This window comes from Leptodactylus fuscus, chromosome 5, assembly GCF_031893055.1.
Source record: "Leptodactylus fuscus isolate aLepFus1 chromosome 5, aLepFus1.hap2, whole genome shotgun sequence".
NCBI lineage: Eukaryota > Metazoa > Chordata > Amphibia > Anura > Leptodactylidae > Leptodactylus > Leptodactylus fuscus.
In genome coordinates, this window is record NC_134269.1 from 94,476,355 (window position 1) to 94,497,765 (window position 21,411).

A 21,411-nucleotide genomic window follows, 5' to 3' on the forward strand; every position below is an offset into this window, starting at 1 on the left:
GCGGAGCAGATATGACAAGTCCCTACACTGTGCCCATCTTGTGGTTGCTGGCAGCTGCCCAACAACCTGTATAAGTTATGTCCCTGCTCACATCAGCAGTACTGTGCTCTGCCATGGGCTCACATTTCTGTATATAGTGCACTGATCTTGCAGGGTGCTATCCAATGAGTTCTCCATCTAGTCTACCATGTGGTGGCCCTTCACCATATATGTGTATTAGAGCGCGCAGAGATCTACAGCAGCACCTAATTGGCCTTCATTCACACCCTGTAAAACTGCTAACCACATCCACACGTACTGCTTCTTAAGAACTAAACCACACATGCCGATCAGCTATACTTCAAGAAGCTCTCATATCTCCCGCCATGCCTGTTGTTGTAAATACGTGTATTCCACATGAGATAACAAATTATACATCTTTTCTTCTAGCTCTGTTTTGTGCCGTTCCTCTGTTATTCCTCAGAGAACTGAATAAATAGACAACTGGGCAGTACCACTCCACCTGTGTCCCTGAATATTTTGTTCATGTCAGTTCTGTGAAGGATACAACAGTAACACCCACTTGTCAACTTATTCAGACATTTCTAGCATGGATAACACAGGAACAAAACAGAGTTCAAATGAAAGATCCTCCAGACTTGTTCTATAATGTGGAATACAATTATTTACTAATACAGACATATTTTACATTCATAACTAATAGGCCGATACAATTTCATATAGGACATGGCCACCAATGTATCTTTACAGTGAGCGGTCTTCATATTTGAGAAATGCATAAATAACAGTTGTATAGCCACCGCAACACATAGTTTAACTGTAATACCCAACAAGAAGTAGACGGCTTCAGTCTCACTATATACTGAGTGGTCGTAAAATGTGACACTGGAGCCATCTAGTTCTTATTTGGTCTGTAGAGACCCAAAGGCTCTTTGACTGAATTTCCATGGATATGCAGGCATAGAACACATTTAGGCATGGTTTTACTTTTAGACTTTGTAAATCTCAGAATTCTAGATGGTACATAGACTTAAAGTGCTGCTCTGGTTACAGAGCTGCTCTAACCTACCTTTCTCTACCTGAAAACAGGGTTAGCTATTCCAAAAGGGCTTAACATCTTGGGACCCGTAGCTGACCCTAGCATATAAAAATTCTATTTGCTACAAATAGATATAGATTATTATGAATTAACATAACATGTCATGTATTCAGATACTTACAGCAAAACATTTCCAAAAGATCACCTCCTCGAGAAGACCGTCCCCTTACCCTGTCCGCATATTCTCTGATTAAATTAAATGTTTTCAAAATAACCACCTTCTTGGAGAAGACGACTTTTTAATACAATGGTTGTCTCAAAGAGGTTTCAATGTATATATGAGAATTATGGATTTTTTTTGTGGGGGTCGAAAGCTGGTTTCACATTTGTGGCGGGATCTCTATTGGAAAAACCACCAAAAATCAGTGGAGAGCAAAGTCCTGCACAGAGGACTTTTCTCTCTGCTACTTTCATTTTGAAAATATCAGACCTCATTATAGTCGGTGTCCATATGTAACTGCTATTTTAGCAGTCTGGCGATCCGTTGTTCGTGTCCCCATTGGACACAAACAACTGAGACCACAATGCTATTGTGACCCTAGCGTCAGGCTAGAAAGCTTTGACTCTGTGCTATACCAGGAGATGGTATAGCCCAGACTCAGTGATATATCCATTGGTTATAGAATTATTTAAAGCCTGCAATATTGTTGGATCACAATAAGTGGGTAACTTCCTGCTAGAATTGCTTTCTAAAAGGAAATCAATCAAGGAGACAGACCTCTGTCGTCACTATATTTATAATTTCCAGGAAGAATAACTGAGGAACAGCACAACACAAAGATCTAAGAAATGATGCTACAGAATTGTCGTTTAGTATTTACTAAAATATATGGTCAGGATAGTTGAGTGGGCCTCTTTAAATTAGCCGTGTGCTAAATCCAACAGAGTCCCATTTGTATTGCCCTTTTTTTCCCTTCTAATACAGCATCTAAAATAAAGGGTTCAGTTTCCTTTATTATTGAGGAAACCATATGCACTGCGTGGATTGTAAATGACACTGGGGAGACTTTTGAAGCCTAAGTGACAAGAAAAATGTAGTTGTTGTTCATAGCAAGATCAAATTGTCTTATTTTTCAGATGATTTTTGGAGAATAAAGCTCATAATATTGATTGTTTTCAGATATTCGGCCACCTTTCCCTTGTACTGGTTTTGTTAAATATTTAGTATTTGAAGGACACAGTGACTACTTACCTGTGCAAGGTTATATTCCAGTTATACAAATTACTCAGGAGAGGAGAGAGGGAGACTGTGCCATTAGACAGCCAGTTTGATGGATTTGCTACTGAGAGCCATTCTACAATGGTGACAAGTGTGTGACTGCTGCCTGTCTCGTGTCTTGTCGGTGATGCCTGTATTTTTTAAATCTGGAAGTATCTCTTTTAACATTGATAAAACCCTTGCTGTTAGTTCTTAGCATTTGACAAGTACACCTAGGTGTTCACATCTGCACTAGGTTTCCATTGCTCTAGAAATGGGAAAAAGGACAGCAAAAAATAGTGTACACGATGCACCCCGAGGGACCCTATTGACTGTAATGGGGTCCTTCAGAAGATGTCCGTTATTTTTAAGTGGGCTAGCCAGACTCGGGCACAGGTGTGAACTCGGCATGATAGGTTAAAGATTGTCCTTGGTATATGAGAATAGTCAGAATGTTAAATTCAGCAAATCCCGAAACTCAATATGGACATTTGATTGTCATCTTTGAATTGCAGTGATCTCAGACATGCAGAAGACTCTCCCATAAATTTGAGCTGTGCCTGTGCGCATTTGGAGCAGGCAGTCAGAGCTCAGAGAGCTGCAATAATGGAGGGTACACAGAACAGCAGCTTGAGTGGCTGATGAGAGTGGAGGTGTGGTTTAGACTACATGATACTTACTCTGCACAGGTTTCACTACAATTTAACAAAGTTAAAGTGACTAATCACAATGCTCTAATAGAACAGAACAGTAAACACTAAGTCAGTTACAGCTAAGGGGGTTGTCCATTTCTTTTATTTATTGGTGACTTATCTTCAGTTAAGGCCATAATTGAAAGAACAATGGAGGTCTGACCTGAGGGAACCATGCTGATCAGTTGTTTGAAGGTGCCATGGTATTCATGTGAACAGCTGATCAGTAAGGTCCTGTGTGTCAGATCCCCACTGATCTTTTATTGATGACCTATCCTGGGAAAAGTAGAGGTGTTTGAATAGCAGCATAACATTCTCTTCTGTGGATAGGTTATAAAAACTGCCTGAATCTGTATATATCAAGGTATATATCACAGTGTAATAAGCATTAAAGGGCTAGTTCACACGGGGGCAAAGAGGCTGATTTTGACAGCGGATTTCGCTTCAAAATCAGCCCTTTACAATAGTGGTCTATGTAGACTGCTAGCTTTTTTTTTCTGCTAGCAGAGAAAAAGCGACATGACCTTTCTTCAGGCGTTTATCACCTGAAGAAAGCAATAGAAGTGAATGGGAGGCAAAAAAGGCGCGTTTTTTTCTGCAAAAATAAGCGCCGCTTTTTTTTTTTTTTTTTTTTTTATTCCAATAAACAGTGCGGAAAAAAAACGCAACGTGGTTTTTTTCAGCCCATTCACTTTAAAGGAGGGGAAAACAGCCTGGCTTTTTTTAAAAGCTGTTTTTACAAAACAAAGCTCCAAAAAAAAAAAAACTTGGAAAGGTCCAAAAAAAGCTTCCTAATTAGGAAGCTTTTTTTTTTTTCCGGTGCCAAAATAAGCCACACGTTATTTACGTGTGAACTAACCCTTAGATAATTTACTGAACCTACTACAGTAAAGCTTGGTTTGACTGTCTTTCTGTTGAACTAGGTTACTGAGAATTTATCCAGGTCAGGTCTGATTTTGAGTCCTGCCATGGAGACCTAGTAAGAGAGGACCATGGCCATTCATCTTCTCTCTTACAGTGTCACTTCTGACCACAGGCTTTGTCAGAGTTCTTCATTAACATGGCCTTACCTCCTTTGTAAGGGAGCGTTCACATTACCATCGGTGTCCGCTGCTAATGTCCGTTCAAAATCTTCTTCGGACATTAGCATCGGACACTAGCTGTGTCCATGACATTTTGCATTGATTTAAATAGACATCGGGTGTGTTCTTTTACAGTCCGTGCCTGTCCTTAAGTGTCCGTTCCCAAAGATGTCCGACTTTTCAAGCGGACAGCAAAAACCTACATGACACATGCCCCTCACAAGGTTCCATTTCTTCCCCTCTTCACAAGATAAGGGCCAAAGTAGTGAGAATGAAGAAGAAACTTTTTTTCTTTATAGCTTGACATAATCTATTGTGTTATTCTATACAGTGGTATATTTTTTACATATATGAATCTTGTGGGCGATTTTGCCGCTATATACTCTTGCATACATAAGGAATTTATTTTAGAAATACTCCTGATATATACCCCCCATGTAGTCTGCAAATACCCTTCATGAATGAGACAACTGTTATTATGGTAGAGTAGTTCTGTCCAGTGCTGCTTTACCATATGCCACAGCTTCATCGGTCATTTCTTCTGTCTCATCTAGGAGCACTGAGTCCATCTTTTCCTGCACTCCGCTACCACTTGTAGGTATTCTTATGGACCTAATTACCAAGTACCCTGCCAGAGTTAATCCTCCCCTAATACATTGACCCTATATACATTAGATTTAGACTGAAGCTACCTGTGCACATCAGATCCGATGAGATGCTGCTGTCCAAGCATCTATGTTACCATGCATCTGAAGCTTTAGGTGAGTGTGGAGAATAGCACAGACATACATCTGATATATAAAGCATATACTCCAGAATACTGACTACATTGCTGAAGGGTTGCCATATACCTGTCATAGTTGTGGCCTGGGACAGTTGATAGTTTTGTATGTTACTCTGGCTCTTCATTCAGTATAAAGCAATGAGGGAAGAGTACTCATGCCTGTGTTTTTTGGTAATATTTGCATCATTTTACATATGTAACCCTACAATCAAAACTGCAGTTTTATTATTGTGCTCCATTGATCATGTGGCGATAAAGCTTACTGTGTCCTGCCAGCAGTTTAATGGCTTCTTAGACCCGTTCTATGATTTACATGTTAAGCCATTGATATTGGTATATGAGTGCATGTCTGAGAGCTGTGATGACTCACGGTGGCTGTATTTTAGCTCTTCCTCCATGGTAACACTGCATATACACCCACTCCTATGCAGTACACCAGTAGCTGCCAAGCTGCTCTCCTGAGCTAGCGATCTATTTTGAATGTGCGCAGTACACACAGAACTTAACCCTAGAAATACCAAGAGGTATTTCATATATCAGAGGTGAGATGTCACATCTGCATTGATTTGCTTACTCAGACTGGCATTGCTCAATGTGTGGCCTTTCCCCTAAATGTTAATGTTTTTATGTTGATTGATGTGACTTTGGTTTATATGTCGTTTTCGCTTCTGTGTAGTGATGCTATTGCTGTAGATTCTTAGCACTGCATCATATCTATGGGGATTTCCACCGATGACATTCAGAGCCACATTATGTTCCACTCTGACACCATCCCCTTCCTCTCGCCCCCTTCTTCACCTTTAGAAACACTTGAGATTTCCCTTTTTGCAGGATTTCTTGTATTTAGATTTAATTTCCTGCTTGCCACAAAGCCGAAATTCTTCATGTAGGAGCATTGCAGCACTCCACACGAGCCTAACTCATATTTTTATGCAATTTACTGTAAAGGCTATTTATATGATGCCGCATCTATTACCTGCACATACTATTTATTACCTAGTATACTCCGGTCGGAGTTCAAAGTTACTAGACTTTGTAATGTGATGTGACACACAAACAGCAAAGATTATTGTCGTTTATGTACGGCTCCTCCTTTTGGGATTCAGAAAGTATTAATTTACTATTATGATGTGCCCTAAACAATGTTATACACTCAGCAATCTGATTAATATAAAACCTACTAATGTGTATTATATCACTGTGCTGTGGCGTTCAGTCACTCTGTAAGTAAGACTCTGTTCACATTGTAATAGAGCCCCATGGGACAGCTCCTGATGTATATGGAAATCATATTCATAGTGCTCTCTAAAACAGGGATGTCAAAAACTATGGGGCAGATTTACTAATCCTGTCTAATATTTAGACAGTCTCAAAATTCCTCAGTTTATCATAGTTGCTGCTGCCGGATGATAGATCTAGTACAGTTTTAGATGCTATAGTCTGGTCTTAAGTTTTTACCACCCATTAGTTGGCTTACTTTGTTCAGTAACAATGTATTTAGTGTAAAACAACATAGGGGTAAGACCACATACCCCTATGTTTTATACTTAATAAACTGACTCATAGTGGCGTATGTTTGAGCCAAGAAATCCTCCCAAAGCCCCTAACTTATGGTAGAATCCTCTATCATAGTGTAAATGGAGGGTCGGGCTAAACAATGTTATTGAGTCTCTCTAGAAAGATACAAAATATTTCTGAGTGTTTTATGCCTCATTTACATTTAATTTGTTCTTAGATTCATTTGCTATTTGACATGCTGCCCAATACTAACTACGTTAATAAAATAGAAATATCGGCGATCCATTAAAAGGATTGTCCAGTTTGGGCTAATGAATGTTATTGATTGTAAATTGAAAAGATACACAATTCTCTGTATTAGGCTAGATTTCACCTGACGCCTGCTCCCTGCTCCCCGGTCCCCATTCCACTTGAAAAATATGGAGAGAAAAGCGCTATGGGGTCCACTGGTTTCCACAGGTAACTGCTTTTTTATGCGGATTAGATTTCCGTCTGGAGGGTCCCCGAGCAGACCCAAGTGCAGGTATGAACCTAGCGTAAGTTCCTGACAGTTTTCTAGATCTCTACTTTCTGTCATTTATTGTTTACTTTTAGTCCACGTCATGTCATATAGTTTGTTACGCTATATTCACCTCTGCGCCTGGTATCTGCCCATTTAGAACTGGTCTAAAAAAAAAAAAAGACAGATCCATTAATGGGAATCTGTCCTATAACTGTCCACTTCTGGCGGATCTGGGTTTTTTTTTTGTTTTTTTTTTGAAAATGGAAAAACTGATTGCAAAACGGGGAAAAAGAAAATTGTTCCTGTTCGTCATGTTTCAAAATGTACATCTGCAGATGGTTTTCACAACCCATTGAAATCTATTTGCACTTGTGAGTTCTTCACATAACCGTGGACTTTTTATCCACTGGAAGTAGGCAATGAATGACGGCAAGCAGATATGTAGTAAACAGTGAGGAATTGATACAAAAAGTATATTGGGAAATTGTAAAACCTCTTATTTGCTGAAACTGGACAACCCCTTTAAAAACCTGATGGCAAAAGATCAGGAACCATAAGAGAACCAAGTGAACCATAAGGATTGTAGTCATGAATCTGGTGTGAACAGAGCCTTACTTAAAGGGGTATCATGGAATAAAAATATTGATTAAAAATTGTTGGGGAAGATCAACAATATCATATTATGGGAGTGAATCACCTGGCACCCCCATGATCGGATCTTTAAGATGAGCACAACGTTTGATCCAGCGCTGCAACCTCTTCACTACTTACCAAGCACATTGTGTAATATCTGCGCTTGGAACTACAGATGAGCCCCATTCAAAAAATTCAAATCATCCCCTTTTCCCTAGAACACACATAAAAGTAAAAAGCGACTGTGAAACACATACACATTGGGGTATGCTCACATGGCAGAAAATGAAAAGGAACTTTCATTTTTCATCAAGGTCTAGCCGCGACAGGATGCCGATGCAGTGCATCACCATCCATCGCCGCATCCCACTCCTGATTAGGCCCAGATGAATTGGCCTAATCAGGAGAGATTGTCTCATGGAATCCGCGGCAAGATCGCTTTTCCGCGTCCTGTTGCGATCTCTGCCTCCCATTGAAAACAATGGGAGATGGATTCCGAGGAGAATCTACTGCGGATTCGGGGGGGCAAAATCCACGGTAAATTCCTTTGTGTCAACACACTCTTAGGTATCCCTGTGTCCAAAAATGCCCAGTCTACAACAAAATATATTTTTCCTGTACGGTAAACGTGGTAGTGGGGGGGAAAATTTTTTAAAAAAAAGGGCCAAACTACTGTATCTTCGCTGTTTTACCTCTGATAAAAAATTTTTAATAAAAAGTGATTAAAGCAATAGACATCTCAAAAATGGTATAACTAAAAAGTACACCTGGCCTCGCTAAAAAGAGGCCCTATGCATCCACATACAGAATATGGCGACTTTAGCCAAAAAGTTGCAAAGTCTTGGATTTTCACACAAATGCACTTTTTTTTTATTTTTTGTTGTAACAATTACACCCATTCTGAATTTTTATTTTTTATTTTATACAGCTTGAAGGACAATTTTCTCTCACAAACATTAAGCCCCCATATAACTCTTAACGGAAAATAAAAAAAAAGTTATTAATTACTAAAAATGACTAATGTACACCTGGTCCCCAGCAGCCCCTCTTATTACATTCGCAGAGGACAGCTGCAGAGATTGGAGCTCTTGTTCCTCTTCTTTCCCTGCTTGCATTCTCTAACTCTTGGTTATGTGAGCAACTCAGTTATATTGAATGGTGTTGCAGCCCATTGTCATAGAGCTAGAGGAACGGAGGCAGACCAGGGATGCATGACTCTAACTATGGAGTCCGCACTGCCATAAGGATGTACTATGTGAGTTTATTGAATGTGTGATTTATGATGGGTAGCAGCTGTAGCTGACAGCACCAGCAAAGAGGCGATGGAGGAGTTTGATTTCAATTCCAAAATTATATAACTCATGGACATGTCCACAAAACTTCACACATTATCGTACGTAGTAGGACATCCCTGTATGTTTGAGAAGACCTAACCACTTTATGAGGAGTGCATATGCTCCAATATTAAGGGACCACATGCTGATAGACAACCTATAATAATGTGTATATAACATAGTTAGGAAAAAGGGAAAATGGAAATGTTATACTCAGCCCTCCTGCAGTAGCCCTTCAATGCTTCTTTGAAGTCCGATATCCACCATGTATCTGCGAACTTGCCCGGATGAAAAACTCCCTCGGTACGGAGTTAAATGGCAAAGGTAAATATGGAGGAATCATCCAGCAACGAAACCAGGATATGAAATCAATTCCTTTCTTTATTTCATGTTCGTAGAAAATATATCAAAAAATAAAATAAAACATGCAGTCTACAAGGAATTCCTTGTAGACTGCATGTTTTATTTTATTTTTTGATATATTTTCTACGAACATGAAATAAAGAAAGGAATTGATTTCATATCCTGGTTTCGTTGCTGGATGATTCCTCCATATTTACCTATAATAATGTGTACAGCTACCAGCCAGAGATGCTGAACGATACATAATGTAAAGGAGGAACAAAGTAATAGTAGACCTGCACCACATAATCATATGACCTGTAGAAGACCCTCTATCTCGAGACTAGCGATTTTAGACTAAAAGAGCGAAAATGGTACAAAATCAGACTCCACAGCGTTACAAATGAATGTGCACACCCAATGCTATTAAGTGAACAGATGTCAATTGGTATTAGTCCAATAGAGTAAGATTTCTAAAAGTGAAAGTCATTGTATGATCTGGAAACTACCGGCTGTGCTGACCATGAGTGACCTTAGAGCAGTGATGGCGAACCTATGGCACGCGTGCCAGAGAGGGCACGCAGAGCCCCCTCTGCTGGCACGCGTGCTGTCGCCCTGATCGCTCACTAACGGCGAATCCGATGCAGGATTCCCCGTTAGTGAGCGATCGCTGCCTTCAGCTGGTTGTGCAAATGCGCATCCAGCTGAAAGCTGTCAGTGTAGCTCAGTGTAGGCCACGCGTACTACGCGGCCTACACTGACTACAGAGTGTGACCTCTGAACAAGCGCGGGCGTGATGACGTAAGTCATCAGCGCGCGCAGTGAACAGAAGAGAGAACACCCGGCAGCTCTTCAGGTAACTATATTGTGTTTGTTTGCACTGTCAGGGGAGGGGGGCAACGGTAGACATTTCATGTTGTGTAGGAGGGGGCTACTGTAGACTTTCATGCTGTGTGGGTAGGGGGCTACTGTGGACCATTTTATGCTGTATGGGAGGGGGCTACTGTGGACCTTTCATGTTGTGTGGGAGGGGGCTACTGTAGACTTTCATGCTGTGCGGGTAGGGGGCTACTGTGGACCATTTTATGCTGCTACTGTGGATCTTTCATGCTCTGTGGGAGGGGGCTACTGTGGACCAGTTCATGTTGTGTGGGAGGGGGCTACTCTGGACCATTTCATGTTGTGTAGGAGGGGGCTACTGTGGATCTTTCATGCTCTGTGGGAGGGGGCTACTGTGGACCATTTCATGTTGTGTGGGAGGGGGCTATTGTGGACCATTTCATGTTGTGTGGGAGGGGGCTACTGTGGACCAGTTCATGTTGTGTGGGAGGGGGCTACTGTGGACCATTTCATGTTGTGTGGGAGGGGGCTACTGTGGACCAGTTCATGTTGTGTGGGAGGGGGCTACTGTGGACCAGTTCATGCTGTGTGGGAGGGGGCTACTGTGGACCAGTTCATGCTGTGTGGGAGGGGGCTACTGTGGACCAGTTCATGCTGTGTGGGAGGGGGCTACTGTGGACCAGTTCATGCTGTGTGGGAGGGGGCTACTGTGGACCAGTTCATGCTGTGTGGGAGGGGGCTACTGTGGAGTATACAGGTATAATCCTGTGTGGGGGCCACTGTGGGCCAGATTGTACTGTGTGGGGGGCCACTGAGGGGCAGATTGTACTGTGTGGGGGGGGCCACTGAGGGGCAGATTGTACTGTGTGGGGTCCCCTCACTATGTATATCACACAGTATTTGTTTTATAGCAGACGTGAAATTAGTACAGGATGTAATAACATTGCACGGTAACTATAAAACAGATCCTGTGCGATGTAAATAGTGAAAATTAATTGTTTAAAAGTACAGAATGCAGAGACCTTTACCTTTCAGTACAAGATCTGTAAAGCCCCAGTCACATGACTGTAATTTGTGGGTCCGCAATTGTGGACCCACAGAGTTTTAAGGTTAAATTGCCGTGTTGGCACTCCGTGATAATTTATTTGGTTTTGGGTTGCAGTTTAGGCACTCGGTCTCAAAAAGGTTCGCCATCACTGCCTTAGAGGTTTAGTAACCAGTTGAGCAATTCACTTCCTGCCTAAACCTGCCGACAATTTCTGAATTGTGATTGCTATCAATAATAGTTGATTTGGTCCCAAAAAAAGAAATTGCACATACCGGTAATTGCTCTTAAAAACTCCCTGTATTCTCAACTTATGTCTCTGTATTTGCAACGTGACTGATCTTTGGCTCTTTGTATTACTCATTTATGCATTTTTGTTTAGTTTTGTGATAAAGACCTAACCTTGTGGGAGCTGGAACAGACTGGGGCTGTGCTATGCAGGAACTGCGGGAAGTGGTCTCTTGACTTTCTGTACAATCCATGACGCACATTGGCCACTTCCTGCCTCAAATATAGAAGCTGGCTTGCATGCATAACTTTATAGCTATTGTATTTATGGACATAGTGAACAGATAGCTGTGACTATATAGTTATGCATGTCTATATCTATCTTTAATGTGTGTGAAGCAACGCAGTGTAATATGTCTGAATAAAATGTAGTGCACGTCTTATCTTTTTGCACCTTCAGTGCTTGAACGGAAGGTGCACCTCACTATATATGCTATTATAGCGAGGTTTACTTATCTGATCAGTACATCCTCCTGTTGTATCTACTTAGTAAATATACATAAAGTGTATTTTATGCTTTATGTGATAAGTCTTGTGATGTAACATATTACAAGGTTGTGTAGAGATACTTACATGATATGAGACTTGCTTCACTGCCTGTTTTGTAATAAGCTGAAATGTGATGATATAAATAATAACAGACAATATTACCGCTTTTCTTTTTCAGGCATTGATTTTAAAATTCGCACAATAGAATTAGATGGAAAAAAGATCAAGCTTCAGATATGGTATGTTGAAACGAAGTAGAAGAATTTTACTTGATACATTAAAGATGTACAATAACAAGAACTAGGGGATATGGGTAGCCAAACACTTAGATAAATGTGTAGACCGTTGGCAAGTCCAGCTAACTTTGGGGGATCTATCGGACATTTGAGGTCTGTGGTTGTTGTACATATAGGATAAACAGTGGGTGTTCTTAAAACAATCTAGATCTGACAAAGATCTGCAGATATTGATGTCATGTGTATTAGTAGTTTGACTGTAGGATTTACAGTACACTGGACGTAGTGGTAGGTCAACTACTGCTTCAATCTTCACATCTTCCTATATGTGCTACCAAACACGTCCGAGAATAAACAGAGGGATCAGTCATGTTGAAATCGATTGTGTCCCACAATCCTTTCACCTGTCCGCTGCCATTGGGGAAGAGCTTGGAGGCTCCCATACACATTAGAAGATTGATCAGTCTAGTGAAATTAGTGTATTTGGCTGCTATAAATCTGATGTAAAATGATAGAACTCTTTGTAACATTGCTTTATATATGTGACACAGATATCTCTTCTAATTCTCCCTATACACTCGCAGACTTCTCTTAGTGGAGTGGTGGACATGTACTGAAATGGGAGAAGGGGGGAAGCCTTGTTTTTGGGGAAAAAAATAAAATAAACAACTGGGCTGTTGAAATTGTTGAGTTTAGCTGATATACATCGAATGTACATTTTTAGAAACAAATGGTGACTTCCCACAACTTGGCCATCTTACACAACAACCCACCCTCAATGTTATTCCACAGCTGCTGATCTCCATTGTTAATAGATCACTTCTTTTTGCTTTGTTGGGAGACCCATTGTTGCCTCTGATAAAATCTGTGGTCTATAAGGAGTTAGTATGCTCCATTCTGAACTTATAATTGCACATTAACCTGCACATCAAAGCCATAACCTTGCTCTTTCTTTAATCTCCTGCTTTGTAGACAATACTTTTTCCGTCTCAAGGATAGGTTGGGAACCGTAAATTCTAGTGCCTTGTAATTTTATTTTCCTGGCATCCACTTGTGTAAACAAGAAGGTTTTTTTTTCCTGTTCCTGTCTTATGACTGAGTAGGCATTTGTTATGCAGTTAGTGGGGTTGGCCAGGGGAACACAGCAGGTGAGCTTTACTATTTAAATTATTGCTTGGCGTAAAATAGACCAAAGTTCAAATTTTTTGTCTTTCTTAGTGAATTAGGTGGTTTTTTGGAGAAAGGGATGTGACTGAGCTACAACAAAATATGACAAATTGTACCAAAATTTGCCATAAAATTCTAATCCAAATTCAGAAGCAATTATCCCTGCTTCAATGGTTGGTACATTAATGGCTGTTGTTTTGGGGTTTTTTTTTTTTTTTTTTAGTTCTTTCTTGCGTTTGTAAATGGCAAGATAAAACGGCAACTGTTGAATGCTGATAAGTACAATGGTAAACAAACAAATAATGCAAAGAGGTAAAGAGAATGCATTTTCCAAGAAACATTAAAAAGGGTTATTCACTTTTTAATATTGATGGCCTGTCCTCAGGATAGATCATCAATATTAGATCTTCATCTTCGAGGCTCCAACCCCCAAAATCTCAACAGACCAGCTGCTTCGGGACAGCATGTCTCCCAGAAATGTATACATGCTGGGATCAGCGCTGTCCCTTAGACTTAAATGCAGTTTGTACAGCAAGTGAGGGGTGAACAATGTTTTATGAATGAACTCCAGAATTCTGAATCATTTAGTAGTGTTGAGGGAAAGACTTAAGTCACTCCCCCATATGTCAAGGAAAGGGTGTCTGTAACCCAGAGGATTGGAAACCAGCAGTGCTTCGAGTCCGACAGAGTGTGTTGGATTGGATAAGCCATTTAGCTGATTCTTTTAAAGGATATTAAAAGCTGTCATATTCCCTGGAGAGTGCAGGATGACCAAAATTGGGTGAGCTGTGTCAGGGTCTTCAGATCAGGAGTATTGAACAGGTCCTCGAGGAAGGTGCATAAGTTGCCTGCATCAAAGTGCACTGTCCTTAGCTTCCTTGTCTCACACAAGTATTTAAAGGTATCATAGAATATATTGATTTTTGAAAGAGAAAGTAGGGAGCATGGTAGTGTAGCCGGTTTACCTAGCCAGTTTACCCACCCAAATAAACTTGGTCAAACTTTGTTTCAAAAGCTTGAAGAATTTGGGGGTGATTCATATGGGAAGATGTTGTAAACTATGTAAGAGACAGGGCAGAACCTTCTTTTTGTAAATGGTGCAGCACCCAAACCTAGTGTAAAGGCCCCTTGACCACCTCTGCAAATTGGGTCTATTCCCATTGATCCTCTATGACACAGAAGAAGGGCTGGGCGTTTATGACTAAAGTCAATGCCGAGAATAATTGACCATTTTACCTCTATTACTATTATTGAACAGTTATTTTAGGCTACATCACTCCTCTGTATTTTGGTTTAGATTATTCACATATCAACTATCCTGTTTGGAATGCAAACAGTGAGACGTATCCTTTAGTCAATGTAAGTGTGAGACAGGATGGCATGCAGGCAAAGTAATTGAAATAATCAATGTTGGCAACTTTCAATTTCTACTGTTTTGTGATTGTCCAGACTCATGCAGTAGGGTTATGACATATGGAAGAGATCCAAGATCTCCTCATCGGGGCTCAGCACTTTGTGCCAGAGGACAGCAAACAGGAAGTACCACTTTACCCAGTCAAATCTGCTTCTGTGTATGCTGAGATACGGCATAAAGGGAGCTAGTCGGACCAAAGTGAATGATATTAAGTACTTTAATGGTACTTTCCCAAGCTTCACCAGTTTTCATATAACTTAAGGTATACGTTTAGCAATACGATTGGTCTGTAGCTTGTACATGTGATGGGGTTCTTGCCCTATTTATGAATAACTGATATATGGGCAGGAAACCTATCCAAGGGGATATTGGAGCCATTGGACAAGGAATTCAGTGAAAAGATCAATGGACCCAGTTGAGTGGCAGGGTATTTGGTTTTGTTTTAGGGGCTTGTACCAAAGTAAATTGAGTCATGGAAGAATGGGATTGTTTATGGGCTTGTTTTCAGGGAGGTGATCCAGCTGTCCAACAGCACCCCTGCTGTCGGGCTCACCCCAATCCCCCCTTCTAAGCTCTTGGCTATAACACCCTATAAAGCGAACATAATCACCGCAGTGGCAACCACCATGCATGAAATGAGTCGGCACTGGATTTCAAACCAAAAAAATGAATTGGTGTTGAAAACAATATATCTATGTCTCATGGTAAACATTCTTCATGTTCTTATATTTTTAGGGACACAGCAGGACAGGAGAGGTTCCGTACTATTACTACAGCATATTACAGAGGAGCCATGGTAAGTCTGCATTTCTTTATGGACAGCCTTTCCTGTAACCATTTTACTTGCTTCTTGTACATGTAGGACATTAGTATTTTGTGTCAGGGCTAGCAAATACATGAAAACTTTTGAGTACTGTGCCTAGATATTTGCCCTTGTTGACTGTTTTTGATTTTTTTTCCACATACCGTATATACTCGAGTGTAAGCCAACCCGAATATAAGCCAAGGCCCCTAATTTTACCACAAAAAACTGGGAAATCGTATTGACTCGAGTATAAGCTGAGGGGGTAAATGCAACAGCTACTGGAAAACTTCAAAAATTAAAATGGTTAGAATTTTTAGGTGCAGTAGTTGCTGGGAAAGGGGAGGGGTGTTTTGGTTGTCTGTCTGCCCCTTCCCTGAGCTTGAGGACTGTTTTTATTTTGTTTTTCTTCCTCCACTTGGAATTCAGTCTGGCTGAATATAGGGTATCTGCAGTTCTCCTATTAACCCCTTCCCGACGGAACAGGAGCACTGCCGATACCCTATATTCAGTAGACCGGGCATTTTCAGACCCAGGGATACCTAATGTGTATGTGTTTCACAGTCATTTTCTACTTTTATATGTATTCTAGGCAAAGGAGTGATTTAGGACTTTTATTTATTTAATTTTTTATTATTATATTTTCTTAAAGCTCTTTGTATTTGACTATTTTATGGGAGATTCTATTTAACTATTGCGACTGGTCATAGACCCCCCCCCCCCCCAACCAAAAGAAATTTTTTTGGGGGGGCCTTACTCGATTATAAGCCGAGGGGGGCTTTTTCAGCACAAAAACTGTGCTGAAAAGCTCTGCTTATACTCGTGTATATACGGTATACCTGTAGACTTTCTCCTGCGATGGTATAATAGGTCTTGTGATTAAAAATATTTTGTCCACCCTGATTTATGTCCATTGTAATATATTTTCTTGCAGAATTTGCCCAGAATTAGAAAAAAAAAAGAGTTCCCCACAAACAGCATGACACATGTCCATAGGATAAGTTCACATTTTTGTTGCAAGTCTTTGTAGGAGACTCCGTTACAGTGTCCATCTGTAATAGGTAGATGAAAAAGTCCTGCACGCATGGCTTTTTTATCCACCGCTTAGTTTAGAAACTGACTTTATACTCAGTGGGGTGTGTCTCGCTTTGTATGTAACAGCTGTTTTAGCTATCCGCCTATCCATTGTTCTGGTCCTCTGATGGATCAGAATAATGGACAGCTGACACTAGTGTGAATCTAATGTAAATGGGCAACAGCGGGATTGCAGAAATAGCCCACATTGTTCCCCACCTAATATTGTACAATACTTTCTAACCATTGTGGGGAAGTTAGCTCGGTAGAAACAGTGGTGCGGACCCAGACAGTCAAGACAAGGACACAGAATGTGCAGCAAACTGGTTTATTTAGAAACAAAAAACAGGAAAATAAATAAACCTTAACTTCATGCACAAATTAAACAAAATAAAAAACAGCCTTAAATTCAGGCAAAACAAATTAAAAACTTACTCTTCTGACGCTGGGTTCACACCAGCGTTCGGCAGTATGTTCTCAGGTTTCCGTCTTCTGCATGCAGAAGACGGAAACCTGTTATGCCGAGTCCGGCTGTGAGTGCCGGTGAGCGTTTTATGCGCTCCACGGCGAAACCTTTTTTTTTTTTTTAAACCGGACACAGAGTACTGCATGTCCAACTGTGTCCGGTTTAAAAAGAAAAACTGTTTCACCGTGAAGTGCATAAAACGCTCACAGCCGGACACTTTTCAAGCCCATTCAAATGAATGGGTTTGAAAGATGCCGGCAGGTTTCCGTCTCCTGCCCTGTTTTGTGCAGGAAACGGAAACCTGCAGAATAGAGTCCCGGGCGCAGATGTGAACGAGCCCTGAGCGACTAACTAAACCAGTAAGTTAACTTAAATATATGTGTGGCTTACTTCCAGCCACGCAAACAAAATAGAAGTAATATTGTTTCACCGGACTCAGGGTTACAGGACAGAACCATACACCTCCTTTCACCTCATGGAACTGCAATGCAAGAGCTGCAGCCTTTTTCTGGCCCAGTAATGAGCCAAGGACCTGCACCTGGGCTGAGGCCTACTCCAGATTCGCCCTGGACCACACATGTCAGGAACCTGGAGGCTGATATATCTGGACTCCAGCACTCTGCCTGTCACCTTCTCACACCATGGAGCAATTTACTCAGAGGTTCTGGGTTAGAAAAAAAAAAAAGGATTACGAGTAGAGATGAGCGAGTACTGTTCGAAACGGCAGTTTCGAGTAGCATGCACCCAAAGGAATGAATGGAGCCAGTCGGCACGCAGACGGGGCCGGCGTCCTGCCGCTTAACCCCCTGCGTGCCGGCTGCGTCCATTCATTCCTATGGGTGCATGCTATTCGAAACTGCCGTTTCGAACAGTACTCGCTCATCTCTAATTACGAGTCCTTGGACTGTGTTACTACAATAGTTTTACAATAAAAATAAAATAAAATAATAATCTACTTTTATATAAAGGATGCAATTTCTCCCAAATCACCTCACCCATAATGACAATTCATGTTATTTATCCTGAATAGTAAATGCTGCAAAAAATAATTAATACAATAACAAAGTAACAATGCCAGTATTTACTTTTTTCAACATAAGAAAGTAGTAAGACATATAAATTTGGTATTGCAGTAATTCTGCCAATATGTATTGCAGGTTTTTTTTTTTTTTTTTTTTTTTTTGGGGGGGGGGGGGGTTGTCCTATACCCACCCGTAGTCCCTCTATGAGCTAAGTTTTTAAGTACAGAGGTAACTTTTGCTAAATACAGGGTTTCATGGAGCTTCTCGAACACAGAAGATGAATTGATATCTTCTGAATTGAATTCATTTAAAGGGGTTTTCCAGTGAAGTGTTTGCAACTTTTTTAAATGCTATTTGTGTGACAATTCTTGGAAATCTTATTTTTAGCCCCCAATTGTATCCCCTAACACGAAAAAGTTTTACAATAGCTGTTGACTGCCCAGGTGACTTTAAGCTAATGTGTAATCTGTAAAATAATGTTATGCACTTCTTAACTGATAATATAAGAAATGTGACCGTGTGAGTACCAACTAAAATAGTCTGTAGAGTAGGGTAAAAAAAAATAAAAATATTGAATGCAGGGAAAAAAGCAAAGAAAACCAGTTACAAAGAAAGTTGGTGTGTGTAAAGTAGAGCAGGTGCGTGTGTTTGTGGGTTTCTGAAGCTCCCTCGCTTTCGGCCTATATTCATATTTGATACTCTAGTTTTAACACACTGACCTCTGCATGTGCTCAGAGGGGTGGACATGTTCAGCCATAACTCTGGACTGATGCTTACATGTACATGCCCCTAAACTGGATTCCGTGACTCGCACGCGCAGATGACTTTCCGCTAATGTGATGAGCACTTTTGGATTTATTGGCTTATCTGAAGCAATCTATACATTTTTGTCTTTTCTTTTTTCCAGGGTATTATGCTGGTGTATGATATCACCAATGAGAAGTCATTTGACAATATTAAAAACTGGATAAGGAATATTGAAGAAGTAAGTGATTGTTTCCATGCGCAGTTCATACAGTGGATCTATAAACACAGTTTTCTTACAGAATATTCTTAAGATTTTGTTGTATTTGTTGAGCCAAACCAAGAATGTCTACATAAGGAATAGGAAATATACAGGGAGTACTTATACTTCTATCTTCTGCTAAATCCACTCCTGGCTTTGGTTCAAAAAACCACAGAAAAATCTGCAACAAGCGAGCTGCATTTCCACAACGTGGGGCCTCAGCATTAGAGGGTTTTTTTGTTTTGTTTTTTTAAACCTGGGTAACTTGTTATTAGATTGGTCATCAATATCAGATCACTGTGGGTCAGACACTTCTCCAGTGAAATAATATATGTGAATGAAAACGGGCTCATTCAAAAACCACTGAGGCGATTTACATACAAAAGTATGTGCTTAGTTAAAAATGACTTTTCGCAATGATAGAGCCCCTTTAATGTCTCAAAATTAGGGGACAGATTCTCTTAAAATCAGAATGTCTGTTGGGTGTTTTTTTTTCCTTAAAAACCTTTTTTTATGAACCAGAAAATCCATTTTAGGCTAAAGCTCGTTGGCCACAGCAAAAAAAGCGCTGCAGGAAAAACCACGGTGGCAACACATCAGTTTTTCCCTCAACACTTTTTACAGAAAGTTCACAGAGGTTTCCTCCGCAGACTTTCTTCGTCCATTATACCTGTGTGAAAACTGCTGACGTTTCCGTAGGTATAATTGACATGCTGTGATTTCCAAAACTGCGGTGGTTTTGGAGATCACAGTGTGTCTGCAGTGTGGCTAAACCGTGGCAATTATGTGATGTGAGGCCCCGACCTAATATTACCAGAAGACTTTAATATCCACTACATGGATTTTCCTTTTGTGTATGTAGTGCTGATACAACAATGGTCACTTTGCTTTATTCCAGCCTGCTTTGAATTGAAATTAAACTTCCAATTATTAAAAAAAAAAAAAAAATGCATAAATTAATAATACAGGTTAAGCTTTATTAAAGAAATATATTTCCTACTCTACTTTTCAGGCTGAGTCACTTTCTACGTATTAATCTATAGGGGGGAGGAAGAAACAAATATTTTTTGCTGCTATGCTCCGCTACTCTCCTTATGAGTCAGGGGGGCGCTTTTATCTCTGCTAGGCTTGTAGATAACAGGCTACCAGTAAATGAGGTAATAAATCCGTTAACTAGCCAGGAGCAGACTCCTATTCCCTCTCCCCTCTCCATAGAGTTCTGTGTGTAAGACTAGATATGGAGAGGATCTCCATGTAAGCAAGCAGTCTGATTGTAGCTGGAGGAGTACAGCAGCCTGAAAAGTGACAAAGGAAACAGATTAATAAGATACATAACAAAGTTCTTGTTTTTTTTTTTTATATTACCATGCACTTTTCATTTTGGAAAGTTTTGTATAATTAGAGGACACTTTAGGACAGGGGTCTCAAACTCAACTCAGCATGTGGGCCGCAGAGCAAGATCCCAGCCAGTCGGCGGGCCGCACCGTGGCAAATTTAGCTCCACCCACTTTTATGTTGACTCCGCCCATTCATTTTCATGTGCCCCCACACTGTATAATCCTCCTACAGTCACCCGTAAACTATATGCCCCCCCTCCATCTTTCCCCCAGTTACATATACACCCTTCATCTGCCCCCAGATTCATGTCCCCCCCCCCCATCTCTGCCCCCAGATTCATGTCCCCCCAGATTCATGTCCCTCCATCTCTGCCCCAGTGTCATGTCGTTCTCCCCCCTCCCTTCGTCTGCCCCCAGTGTCATGAGCCCCTTCATTCCACCTCAATGTTTAAAGAGGATCTTTCACCATTTTGCCCACAGGCAGTTCTATATACTGCCGGAAAGCTGACAGTGCGCTGAGTTCAGCACACTGTCGGCTTTCCCGATCTGGGCCCAGTGTGAAGAGCTTACGGTCCCGGTACCGTAGCTCTTCTATGGTCAGAAGGGAGTTTCTGCCACTCAGTCAGAGATGTCCTTCTTCACAGCACAGCCAAACGCGCTGTGCTGTGAGAGCCGGGAGGAACTCCCCTCTCCCTGTGAGCAGAGGGAGGGGGCGTTCCTCCCGGCTCTCACAGCACAGCGCGTTTGGCTGTGCTGTGAAGAAGGACGTCTCTGACTGAGTGGCAGAAACTCCCTTCTGACCATAGAAGAGCTATGGTACCGGGACCGTAAGCTCTTCACACCGGGCCCACATCGGGAAAGCCGACAGCTTTCCGGCAGTATATAGAACTGCCTGTGGGCAAAATGGCGAAAGGTCCTCTTTAACACACAAAAAAAACACTTATACTCACCATCCAACGCTCCCCCGCCGCGCTCTGCAGTTTCACTAATAGACCTGTAGGCGCGATGTGATGATGTGACGTCATCACATCGCGCCTATAT

The 21,411-nt window shown here is 41.1% G+C and overlaps 1 protein-coding gene across 1 annotated transcript in view; it reads left to right on the top strand.

Annotated features, from left to right (window-relative positions):
• RAB8B (RAB8B, member RAS oncogene family) overlaps positions 1-21,411 on the top strand; it is a 30,948-nt gene that overhangs the window by 602 nt on the left and 8,935 nt on the right. Inside the window, exons 2-4 of the mRNA XM_075273865.1 lie at positions 12,025-12,085; positions 15,399-15,459; positions 18,935-19,012. Of these exons, the coding sequence (XP_075129966.1) occupies positions 12,025-12,085; positions 15,399-15,459; positions 18,935-19,012 (200 nt within the window). The remainder of the gene's footprint in view (positions 1-12,024; positions 12,086-15,398; positions 15,460-18,934; positions 19,013-21,411) is intronic.